Source organism: Centroberyx affinis, unplaced genomic scaffold (assembly GCF_046629955.1).
Source record: "Centroberyx affinis isolate AG114_WGS23_722 - 3 ecotype Tasmania unplaced genomic scaffold, CSIRO-AGI_Caff_v1 ptg004100l_1, whole genome shotgun sequence".
In the NCBI taxonomy this organism is placed as follows: Eukaryota; Metazoa; Chordata; class Actinopteri; order Beryciformes; family Berycidae; genus Centroberyx; species Centroberyx affinis.
This window is the reverse complement of record NW_027281879.1, coordinates 120,094-132,689: the sequence shown is the minus strand read 5'-3', so window position 1 is coordinate 132,689 and position 12,596 is coordinate 120,094. Positions and strand designations below refer to the sequence as shown.

General features: G+C 41.5%; 1 protein-coding gene across 1 annotated transcript in view; it reads right to left on the bottom strand.

The window, feature by feature from the left end:
* cpne2 (copine II) overlaps nucleotides 1-12,596 on the bottom strand; it is a 57,477-nt gene that overhangs the window by 41,201 nt on the left and 3,680 nt on the right. Inside the window, exons 2-6 of the mRNA XM_071542424.1 lie at nucleotides 11,446-11,646; nucleotides 3,794-3,973; nucleotides 2,951-3,025; nucleotides 2,409-2,480; nucleotides 1,285-1,368 (exon numbers count right to left, since the gene is read on the bottom strand). Of these exons, the coding sequence (XP_071398525.1) occupies nucleotides 1,285-1,368; nucleotides 2,409-2,480; nucleotides 2,951-3,025; nucleotides 3,794-3,973; nucleotides 11,446-11,622 (588 nt within the window). The 5' untranslated portion in view covers nucleotides 11,623-11,646. The remainder of the gene's footprint in view (nucleotides 1-1,284; nucleotides 1,369-2,408; nucleotides 2,481-2,950; nucleotides 3,026-3,793; nucleotides 3,974-11,445; nucleotides 11,647-12,596) is intronic.

Genomic DNA, 12,596 nt, shown 5'->3' with positions numbered 1-12,596 from the left:
TGTTGGTGCAGGGAAGGGATTGAAGTCATCAGACTTAGTCCCCTAAGCCAATAGAGCTCTGAATCTTAAAATTGTTTGGGAAATTGTCTGAAGAGTAGTCTGTGGCATTATAAGTAGAAGGCCTGAGGCATGTGCTATGGCCAGTTCACGATACAATGACAACTCCATCACATTACTCATTTTCAGTGCGCTGAGGTGACTAGATGAGTGGTTGAGCAAATAAAGCCCTGTTAGAGGGCGAAGCCTGTGTGAAATAGAACAGGGTTGTTTAGTGTATGTCTTGTCCAAAGCAGTGGTTCTCCGAGTGGGGTCCGGGGACCACCAGGTGTCCTTGAGGGGGTTCCAAAAAATCATATCTAGCAATTAAAATCTTCTCAGCTTTGGGTCCGAGAGACAAAAGGTTGAGAATCACTAGTCCAGAGCACATTAAGACAAATTCCTAGCAACCTCTTGGTGAAATGGCAGTAAATTATTGAACATTGAAATTCTTTAGGGAATTGTCTGAAGAGTAGTATGTGTCATTAAATAGAAGGCCTATGTGCTATGGCCAGTTCACAATACAATCATTCACAATTCACAATATTACTCACAATCAAGAACATAAGATTTCCCTCGAGAAGTCATTCTTCTACTTTAAGGCTCAAAATCACCCCTCACGATGGGATAGTATGGGTAGATTATATCTTTTCTGAATCCTTACAGTCCTGTGAGTATTCCAGTTTTTGATGTTTGTGTCTGTGATGTTCCTAGATGTCACAGTGCACAAATAAAGACTATAGTTTAGGCGAAAATTGTGGAAAAACGAATGTCATTGACACTTTGAAGAGCCCATGTGACCTCTTTATTTGTCAGACAGACTCACAAGTGGGCTTGAATGAAAGCTAAGAAGCTACCCTTTAAAATGATATCAAACATATTCTCATAAAACCTGACTAAAGGTCCTGAAAATGAGCCTAAATTAAGATATGTATCAGCGCCTACAATCCAATTTATTGTAGGGGGTGGTTAACTTCATGAGCTGATTACTGTGACAAAGCTACCATTCAGCAATGGTTATCATACCAAAATATCATCTATGGACATGTACCTTTTCAAAATTTTTAACTAGATTTTGCCACCTTGAGTGGTACCGACAAGTGAAATTTTGGGCTTTGGCCCATGGACTAAAGGTTACACAGTATGTATATGCAGCAGTAGACATTGCAGAAGTCTCTCATCCTGGATCTACCTTACATTAGTACTACAGTTAGATAACAGAGGGGTCTAAACCCCATCAAGACTCACCTCTGTCCTGTGCACCAGCATCCACTTGCCGTCTTCTCCCTGTTTGTGGAACTCCAGATACGGGTCTGACTTGCCAAAGAAGTCCTGTAGGTGAAGACAGCAATGGTGAGACAGTTTGGTAATGTTTGTTCAAGGATGTTTACGGTTTTTCATGTGATGATTTAGCCACTGCAAATGGTACATGGATGGGGATTATAGTGTTAAAAAGACACATTTACATTTTTTGGGGGGTTATTTTTAGTTTAATATATTTATTGATGATTTAACCAAGAATGAAACACTTTGGCCATTATGTCTCACTTGCACTTCAATCTTTAAACATACTTAAATTTTTCTGTGGTGATTATGTAATCATGGATTCCAGTTTTATCTGCTTCATTCATAAAAAAGAAACTGTTGTTTAAACTGATGATGCCTGAGCAACTTTTTGACACAACATAGTTGGGCAATATTCCCTTTAGCTAATATAGGCCCACAGTCAGCTATAAAAAACATGTATAATGAAGCCATGGAACAAGTATAATGAAAATGGTTGTGTTGGAAAGCCTTTAGTTGTTTTTTTTATTTAATAATGATTGTATCTAAATAGCATTTTAAAAAGAAGAAAGACAGTGCATAGCAAGCACACATCAGCATGGGTTCAAATCCCAACTCAAGCTGTGCTCTCTCTCTCTCTCTCTCTCTCTCTCTCTCTCTCTCTCTCTCTCTCTCTCTCTCTCTCTCTCTCTCTCTCGCTCTCTCTCTCTCTAGTCACTTTCATTCCTCTCTTCACTGTATACCACTACTTCCTCTATATTGGCTGAAAATGGTCATAAAAAACAAATAAAATACTTAAAAAAAACAAAAAAAATCACAGTTGTCTACACTCCACTCATAGTTTTACATTTCAAACTATCCATACACTTGAGAGCACACTGCTGGTCAAAGGTGAAGAGTGCGAGCACATTACTGGAAATGTTATCCATTTACGTGTAATATGTGTGGGCTTGCTTGTGCATCTTAAAGTAGCATGTGTTGTTCTAATGCACTGTGCATGCTTGCCTGTGTGTGTGTGTGTGTGTGTGTGTGTGTGTGTGTGTGCGCGTTCTCATCCTGAGTGTGTGTGTATGGGTCTAACCGCCTACCTTTTTATCCAGTTTGCGCCCACTCAGGGTCAGAGTGATGATTCTGTTGTCAGACAGCTCCTGAGCTGTTATCTAAAACAGTTACAGCAACAACATTAACTGCAACAAAAATATTGGCAACATCATCGTCATCATTACCGCTGTCAAGAACAACAGCTACAACAACATCAGCAGGAACAACACTAACAATGTCATCATCAACAACAACAGCAGTAACCTCAATAACATCATCATCATCATCATCACTATCATCACCACCACCAACAACAGCAACCATGCCATTATAGTCAATAACAGCAACCACATGCACAACATGGTCATCGACATCAGCAACCATTATGATACTGTACAGCTGTGTGTGTGTGTGTGTGTGTGTGGTGTGTAAATGAGAGCGAGAGAGAAAGAGAGAGAGAGAGAGAGAGAGAGAGAGAGAGAGAGAGAGAGAGAGAGAGAGAGAGAGAGAGAGAGAGAGAGAGAGAGAGAGAGAGAGAGGGAGTACTATCCATTCTATCCATTTGAAAAAAAAAAGCACTGATTCTCACCGTAATGGTTCCCTTGCCAGCTGGCTTTCCATTGGCTAAGATCAACGGCCTGTGAAGTTTCTTATTGGACACAATCTAGTGGACGAGGGAAGACACAAACAGGAAAACACAAGCAGGAAACATTAAGGAAGGCTTCAGACAAAATATATAACAGTATCAGCTTATGGTGTTGTACCAGAGACTCTGAGTAGAAAATAACTGCCATAAAAGCAAAGGAGATTTCTTTTCCAATCTACTCTTGTCAAGTTGAAGGCATACTGAGTAGTTTTTGCTGGTTTTGGCTTGTAAACACAACTTAAGTTGGCCCCTCCTCCCTGCGGTTGCCAGAATGGTAAAAAACTAAAAAAGTACAGCGAGGCAAACGTCAAGCAAACAATGTACGCTCCAAAACAAGAGTGAATCTGTGGTTGGCTTTCACCTGTTGGCGAGTATTGAAGGAGAGGAGTTGGCCTGTTAGGTGCTGGTTAGCTTAGCTTACAGCTTTACTACTACTACAAAGAAGCTACGCTTACGGTAGATAGCTGCCAGCTCGCGATACACACTAGCTCTGCCCAGACCCGCAGCCAGTGTGGCTTTTAGATATAAAAGGATTCAGCAGGGGTTTTGGTTGCAACACCCTGCTGCCAAATGTTGACGCCCAGAAATGTCCCGAACATTCAGAAACAACAATATCCAGGCAGAAGGCAGCAGGCTCTCTGCAGACACACACACTGACACACTACCAATGGGCCATAAGCAATGATTGAGTCAGATCATGTTTGGATGAGTTTATGCTATTTTAAGGGGGAAAATCCTGTTCAGTAAGTCTTTAAAAGAGTTGAAAAGGACCAATCATTTCCATACCACTCCCAGTGTGCAGATGAACTCTCCGAGGAAGTCGTGCTCGTAGAGCTGCGTAGCGCACTTGTCTTCATCGAACATGGCAAAGCGGAGCTTCTGGATCTCCTCAAAGTGGTAGTCCACCTGGAACTTCACTCCAAACACCGGGTTCAGGTTGTTCACGGCTGTCTCTGTGCGGCCAATCTGGGAGACAAGAGACAATTTTTTTGTTCATTATTATTTGATTATTTATTTTCTGTATCTGTATCTCCAGTCTGGGAGATGGATATAAGAAGGAAATTCTACTAAATTGGGGTTGGATCACATGTACAGAGGTGTGGTGATCAATGAGGTCTCCTTTTTTATTGCAGCTTTTCTCTTTTCATGTAGCAGAAGACACAAGGAATGATTTTTATACCTGCTGTTTAGCATGAACTGTCACTATACACCCGTTTAGTTTACTGTCTAGAATTGAAGAAAGAATAGGCTGCAGTGGTCAGCGTAGTACTAATGCAAGATAGATGCATGGGAAAACGCATCATTGTACAATATAAAACACATACAACTTTTGATTTTGACATTTGATTGATTTATATATATTTCCTAATCCCTAACTTTAACATTAAAGGAATAGTTGAAAATTCTGTCATTATCTACTCAGCAGAATGCAAACACGCAAGGTCTTGGTGTGCGCAAGCGTGGACGTTTTCGGAAAACAGTAGTGAAGATTTGTGCTAAATAATGGTATAAATACAGGTCTTTTCCACTCACTATGCAATTGTTTGGCTTCAGAATTTTGAATTATGCTGCACAAGCTGTATGCAATAATTATTTTTTGCTCTTTTTGGAACTCTAAAGAACCGGTCCCCAATGACTTCAGTTGTTTTGGAGGAGGCTGCTACATTGTGTGTAAGTTGTGTCCTGTGTGTTATGTGGACAAACAAACTTCATCTGTGTTTCAGCTGGTTAGTAGATAATGACATCATTTTCAGTTTTGAATGAGCTTCTTAACCCTAAACTTTCCCCTAAGTCCAATTTTTCTCACCCTAATTAACTTTTCCCAGCATTGTCCAGCATTGCATAATCATCACAAATGTTCACTTGTCTGTGTTTCCTGCTCTTGCGGGGACGCGGCCCCCCAAAATATAGCACCGGCAGCGCACAGACAGACCAGAGTGTGTGGGTGTGTGTGTGTGTGTGTGAGAGCGCTGTGAGAGTCCTGTTATTTGCTCTGTGCGCTCTAAACCAGGTGGTTGGGTGACTAATACGCTCTCTGGCCGTGCTACTCTCCAGCCTGACTCACCCAGAACACATTGCGGAGTGTGTTTATCCGCCATTAGACGGGGTCAGCGTTACTTGTCTAGCCTGTCACCGCTGCTCTTGAATTAGAATAGGGAGAATAGGTGTTTTTGAATGGCTCATTGGACTGATACACCTGAGATGGCTGCCATGAAATGATCAACAGTGTGGTCAGACAGCTACTATTTTAATTCTGTTCTATTCTATTCTATTCTATTCTTCTGGGACTCAATTACATCTGTCCCTCTCTCTCCATTCACATGCACTTGACAACGCACTTCACAAACTGACTCAATTATGTATTTTTAAATTCTGCATTGTTTGTCGTCATATGTTATTACAGTGTGTGGTGATGTTTGTGGCTGTTTCAATGCTCAGAGATAAAAGTTAGTGAATTGTGAAAAGTGAACTGGGCTGATTTGAATTCCGTTCTGGCTCATACACAGAAGAAAGTGCACAGCGAGTTTAAATTTAAATCATTTTTTCTCATGACCCCAAACTGATTTTGGAAGCATTATGCGCCCTGTTTTTAGTCTGCTAATCTCCTAGCGCTAAGGCTTTTATTCATCCTAACTTACAGTGTGTTGAAGGGACCTCGGAGGGCTTTGGCAACATAATATAGCCGCTTTCCATTTCCTCAGAATAAATTTGGGACGCATTTTAATCTTCTTTTGACCTCCGGTTCATGACCCAGTCTTTGAAGACAGCAGTTTGCCCACAAACTGGGTGCAGAGCAGAGTGAGATTCGCCAATTAGGAGTTTGGTATCGCTGTTTACAACATAGCTGTTCTTCTCCTTCCCTTGTCCTCCTCGCTTTACATGCATCATCCTCTTTTGTCTTTTGTACAGCTTGGATGTTGAAATAAAAACTATTTGGTTGGTAGCGGTGGAGAAAAAACATAAAACCCGGTTCCAGTGCATTCATCCCAAAGTAGCCGAGCTTCACCAGTGGTGCTTGACAACGTTCATGTCATGTGCAGATCTTGAGTGCAGTGTAAGTTAGCTGTATATAACACCTATTTATATGCCATGTTATGGATGTTTGTTTTATCTAAAGCATCTCACAGTTCTCTGATTGCAGACATTTTTAACATTTTAGCCCCAGTGGGAACTGAACCAGCCTGGCAGTGCACACTAGCAATGCTCTACCCATTGAGATGTGTGGAACCATGAGGATTACAACATCACAACAATAGCTCAGTGTTGCATGCAGTGCAAAAATTACAATTCAAAAAATACAAAAGTCTACACTCCTGTTTTGTCGCAGCACATAAGGAGAGTCGCTACCATTAGATAACCAATGTCCTGCGCCTGTTATTTGACGCTCACAGCTCTATAGTACACTATAGGACAGTGTGGGATTTGCTTAAATACAGATAAAGCCTTGCTTTCATCTACCATGACAATTCCGTTTTTTCTGCAAAAGGGAGATGCCATCTCTGGAAATCCATCCTCAAATTCTTCCCTGGTTAGGGGTGCTACTGTAGCTACATACTACATATTGGCCCTGCTACACTGCCTAAAAGTTTTCTTGTGTTTATTTGTGTTTATTGTAGTAAGTTCTGATGATTAAAGAACAGAGAAGAGAGAGGAGAGAGGAGAGGACGGAGAGCTGCTTGAGAAGGAAAAGGGTTTTAACTTTAACCTAGTTACACCACTCACTTATCCATCTGGCTGACTCGCGGGAAGAGAGCCGAGGAGAGCGGCTGCACTCTGTCTTAAAAACGTATGTTACTGGGGGCATCATGGAGGCTCAGCGGGCTAAAGTGCACATCTCCTATCTGTGACACTGTGGATTTGAATCTGGCATCACCTCGCTTTATCTCGTTTTTTTATCTGTCCCTCTCTATCGAATAAATCTCTACTATCTAATAAATGAGACATAAAAAGAAACTAGCAGCGGTTGTGGAACAGACTGTTCTTTTGAACCTATTTTAACACAAAAACAAGCATTCCCTTCACACTGTGCTCGCATGTCAACAAACTCAATATCAATTTAAATATTAACTAAGCTTTAATAAGTCTGATAAAACCCTCTCACTTTCATGCATCCTGCACCTTGTGTGAGCACACAGCAAATCTTCCGGCGTTAACAAGTGTTCATTTTTCAGTATTCGGTGTTGACAAGTGTTGATTGGAGAGTTGTTTGTTCACAGAGCGGATGTGGCTCTGAGGCGGCTGTTCAAAACTATCTAAGAGTATCAAATTATCTCTGATGGGAGTGGACTTGTATAAACACTGGCATAGTGTTGCATTTTACAATGCCAAGAGTTGAATTAACACGGATGGTTTTGCTGTGCATAGGAGGAGAAGCCATCCAATCCATAGTAACAGTTTGTGTGGCTTGGAACTAAGAGTGCAGTTGGGAATTCAAAAAGTGCGTAGGATCAGCATGAGTAAAATGAGAATGAGTAGAGTTTTTCTGATCTAGCTAGTGGATACAGTTGTAGCTGACACATAGAAACGTGAGAGAGAAGACAGAGACACACTGGCCAGTCTGCTCACTGCTAAAGGTTTAATCCACATGACAAGTCCTAGTGGTTTCAAAGGTGCAGCCGTCATAGAAGTTCTCCTGCTACACTACCTCCTCTCCAAGCTGCCTTTCAGCGCTAAAAGGAATCATTTGGAAAAACACGAACAAAATCGGGGGGTTGAAAAAGTACCAAAATATCCTTCTTTGTTGAAGTTTAACTTAGGTAGAGGTAAAAATACTGGTGTAAAAATCTACTCAAGTAAAAGTTCAAATGTACTTTGTACAAAAGAGAACATTGTAAGATGTGATCTCTTCTAAAAGTCAGAGAGGAGAGTTCAAATTTGATTCTTTTAACTGAAAGAAAGAAATAAAATTACAAAATAAAGTAAAGCCAGCATATAAAATTCATACTCTGTAATGGATGTGATTTAAAATGTAGCAAAGTATAATACATCAGTTAAAACATACTTAAGTAAAATGAAAATTACTGATTTAAAAAAATAAAATATTCAAAAAAGTAAGTAAATAAATACATAAATGGAAGGTAGTGGAAGATTTCTACAGTGTTTCAACTGCATGAGCCTAATAATCCCTGGTTGACCGAATCAGATGCATCCTAAAACAGACGGGGCGTATACCATGTCCTGGCATCAGCGTTGGCTAAAGACCTCGTCATCCCTCTATCTTTCCTCTCACGCTCCACTGGATCCTGTCTAATAAAGCAGAAATGTCATAAAAAGCCTCAGTGCCGCAAAAGCATCACGGGTCAGACAAATGCGATCCTTTGTGCCTGTGTAACCGCAGTTCAAGTCTATGTGAGGCCGCATCTACATAGCCAAAGATTTCATTTTAAACCCTTTGTCGTACTGATGGTATCATCATCTTTGTAGAAATAGGAAGAAATCAGACTGTGTGTGTGCCGCATATTTTGTGTCTGGAAAATGTGTAGATCAATAGTTGATTTGAGTTGAGATTTGGATTTTGGAAAAAAAAAAAAAAAAAAAAAAAGAGGAAAACAGTCCAAATAGGCAGACGGACAGCCTGCTAACGAGAAGCCACAACCCTCTGAGTTGCTAAGATCTGTATTTCTGTATCAGGTTATTTAAACTCTCTCCAACACCAGTGTGAGCTGCTATCACACCTTTCCATCTCGGTCTCCCTCATTCACTGCTTTCATTCAGCCTGCACTTCTTCATTCTCCTTCCCTCTCTCTCTCTTGCACTTCTTCTTCTCTCTTGCTCGTTCTCCATCCCGCCTCTCTCTGTCTCCCCCCCCCCCCTCCATCCTCTTTCCAACCTTTTTCTCATCTCTCTCTCTCCCTCCTCGCCTTCCCTCTCACATCTCCTCTCCCTCTCTCTCGCACCTTCTCGCTCTCACTCTCTCTCTCACACGAACCTTCCCTCTCTCACCCTCTCACTCTCTCTCCCTCTTCCCCCAGATGGACCCGGCTGCTTCTCACTCCTCCTTCTCACACGAGAGAGAGCGAGACAAAGCTAAGAGAGACAGAGAGGAATAAAGTAAGACAGAGAGAGAGAGAGAGAGAGAGAGAGAGAGAGAGAGAGAGAGAGAGGGAGAGACTCACACCAAAAATGCGACAGACAATTAGAGAACGACAGAGAAAGAGAAAACAAGATAATGAGAGGGGAACAGAGAAAGCGAGCAAGCAGGAGTGAGAGAAACGGCGAGATGATATTTGAGAAAAGGTGCGAGCCTCGTTTCGCCTCCTCCATCTTTCCCTCGCTCCGGGAGCACTGGGCTTTTGTTTCCGTCCCCGTTGCCATAGTAACGGCTGGTAATTTCACATCGGAGCCGCATGCCCTGCTGACCGTCAGCTAGCTACAACCTGAGGCTCTCGCCTACACACACACACACACACACACACACACACAAGTACAGAACATACATATACACACACACACACACACACACACACACAGAAAAGCCAGCTTGCCCTGTTGACCAGCTGTTAGCTACAAAGCCTTGAGGCACCAGCCCACACACACAGCACGGCTCACCAAAACTTCATCAGCATCTTCCTCTGGAGTTTCTTCAGCTTCTCGCTCATGTTCGTCTCTTTCTGCTCCACCATGACGTCAACACAGCACACGCTAATTCATTGTTTGTGGAACCAGGTCTTTTTTTCATTAGGAAACAGAACAGAACCACTGTACTCTACTCTACAGGTCCCATACAGTATGTCAGCCCACTGAGTCATGCAGGGCTACTTAAAGGTGTGATGTGTAGCCTTTTAACATCAATAAATCATCACCACATTCATTTTGAGACATTGGTATAATTAACGAGACCATCGCTGAGAAGAAGGTGGGATTTTGCGGAAAATCTGGCTTTACAGCACTAAAAAAAAACTTTTTACTTTGCAAGTAATACACAACTTTAATCCATCTCCACTACTCTAGCTGCATATTTTCAACCTCACAGCCTCTTCTTGACCTTCAACACACATGCAGAGGGAGTGAAGCAGGGGAGGTGCAGAGGGGACAAGCAGCAGCATCCACTTTGTGACAGGAAGCTCATGGTAAATGTGGTCTTCATTTTGAGAAACACAAAATGCTATACATAGCACCAGGTGCTGCAGGATTATGGCAAAAGGTTTTGATTATTTGGTTAAATATTGTGATCACAACTATTATAATGATTATTTGTCTTGGTTTCTTTTGTCTTACTCTTATTGTGGCCTTTATTTACAAAATTCATATAAAAAAAACGAATATAAAATATAAAAACGAAAATATACATGCATAGCATGTAGTGTGCCACTGTATTATACTTAAATAAATAAAAATAAAATAAATAAAATAAGAATAAAGAAAAAAGGCACACTACAACAACAAGGCAAACGTTGTGCAGAATCTGTACCTGTTTGTCCTCCTCTGGATTAAAACCAAGTGTCTCCAAATCGCAGATGATGATCAACTTTTAGGAACTAAAACAACATTTTCACGTTGGGCCGATCCATTCTTTTCCACTTCGCTCAATGCTACATATTTCCAAAGATGGTGTATGTAATGTTTCTCTGCCTGCTTCTCCATCTGAACTGTTTTGGTCACACGGTGCACCCAAGACTGGACAGGCGTTATGGAAGCTCTTGATGTACACCAAGAAAAATATAGCAAATACTTCAATATCACAGAATTACACGATTAGTAATTGTGGAAACCATTAAATCATGATATACAATTACCTATGATTATTTGTGCATCCCTAATAGCATCTTTAATCAGGTCTACAGTACCCACACTGCCTTGAGGGATTGGCATCGGACCGACACGCACAAATGTTGCGACATCCAAGTGAGCTCAGCAAGGCAAGGCACATGGCAGATGGTCTCAGCATCATGGGTTTGGATCTGGTCATATTATGTCATGTTATGTCTGCAAACTACGGCACAACAGGAAAACAAACCGACAAAACATCCTCAGGCCTTGAAAGCGTTTATTCCCGTCTTCCCTCCTCCCTTCAATCTCCTCCTCCTTTTATCCCCTTCTCTCCACCGCATGGAAAAGTATAAGAAACGATCTGGACGCTCGTTTATTATCTCTTCAGCCCTTTCTCCTCAATCTGCCTTTTTTTTTTTAAAATCCTCCTCTCATTTATCTCCATCTTCACCTCCACCCATTTTTTATCTGCCTTACGGAGACAAAACACAGAATGGTCAGACATGCCTCTTCTTCTCCCTTATCTATTCCTCCCCTCCCTGCATCCCTCTATCCAGCCGGTTCAGCATCCACCTGTTCCTCCCTCCCTCCGTGCCGACCTCCACTCCAGTTTCTACTTTATGGAGCTTTTCCCTCCATCCCTCCCGAGTCCCTTCCATCCTTGCCTCCAACTGGGGTAGAAAGTGTGGTCAGACCCTCTCTCTAATATCTCCAAAAATCATCCTTACCTCCACCCAGTTTCCATCCACCTCATGGAAGAGCACGCAGAATGGGTCTGACTTGGAGGCTACGTCTCTGTCCAGCAGGCTGGCTCCAGTGACGGACAGCTCCACCCGGGTGATGCAGTGCTGTGGCCCGACACTCGGGGTCTGGCCGTCAGTGGCTGAGCCTAGAGTGTAGGCCATGGTCCGGGGTCAGAACGAAATGCCCTGGGGGGGAAATAAATAAATAAATTATAGTAATCGTCCGCAAGATTCTCATTTTTTTGTGATTTTGGCGTGATTTTACCTTCTTATAGTTATTCTAAAAAAAACGCTGTTGACTCCTCATAGGTGTTTAGAATGTAAAGCAAATGTAAAAGCTTTATGAGCTGGGTATAGGATGAATCATTATTGTATGGTTTCAACTGGCGATAAAGAGTAGCAAAACAGACATGTATGTGAAAAAGTTGCAGATTATTTCTATAAGAGAAATAAGTAAAATATAGTCCCATACACGCCCACACACCAACCCACATCAGCTGTCTCTTGCCATTGGTGCTCTCTGAAAACTTAAAGTACAGTTGAACATTTGGAAAGTTCAACTAAACTCCACACTGGATACAAATGCTGTAGGCCTGGCTGAACCTAGAGAGCAGGCCAAGACCAGGGGTTGGACAAAACTCACTAGAGGGAAAGATAGAGTATAGTGAACTAATAAAACAAGTATAAAACAAGTAAGTAAAATATATATTTTTTACTGTGATCGCAAATATATCCATCAGCAGCACCAATGTACCAAATCCACATCTACCAACACACAGCATCTTAAGTATCTACTAGGGTTTGAAATTTTCATGCCAAAAATGTATACAGTAAGTATTCAGAATTTTATTCTTGATAGGGTGGAAAAGCCTCTGAAACAGCATTTTAGACCATCATGGAACACTAAAACTCAAACATTGAAATAGATATATTTTAGGTGGGTTAGCAGCTCTTTAAGGCATTGTGACCCACCACGCCTATTCAGTGGTTGGCAACTCTGGAGATATTACTGCCTTCAAATGAACAATTCATTTACAAAGAAAATAAAATAAAGAAAGCAAACAAAATAAGAAAAGAAAGAAAACAAAATCTCATTGCCGATTTTACATATTTTTTATGCAGTTGTGATCAGCCAG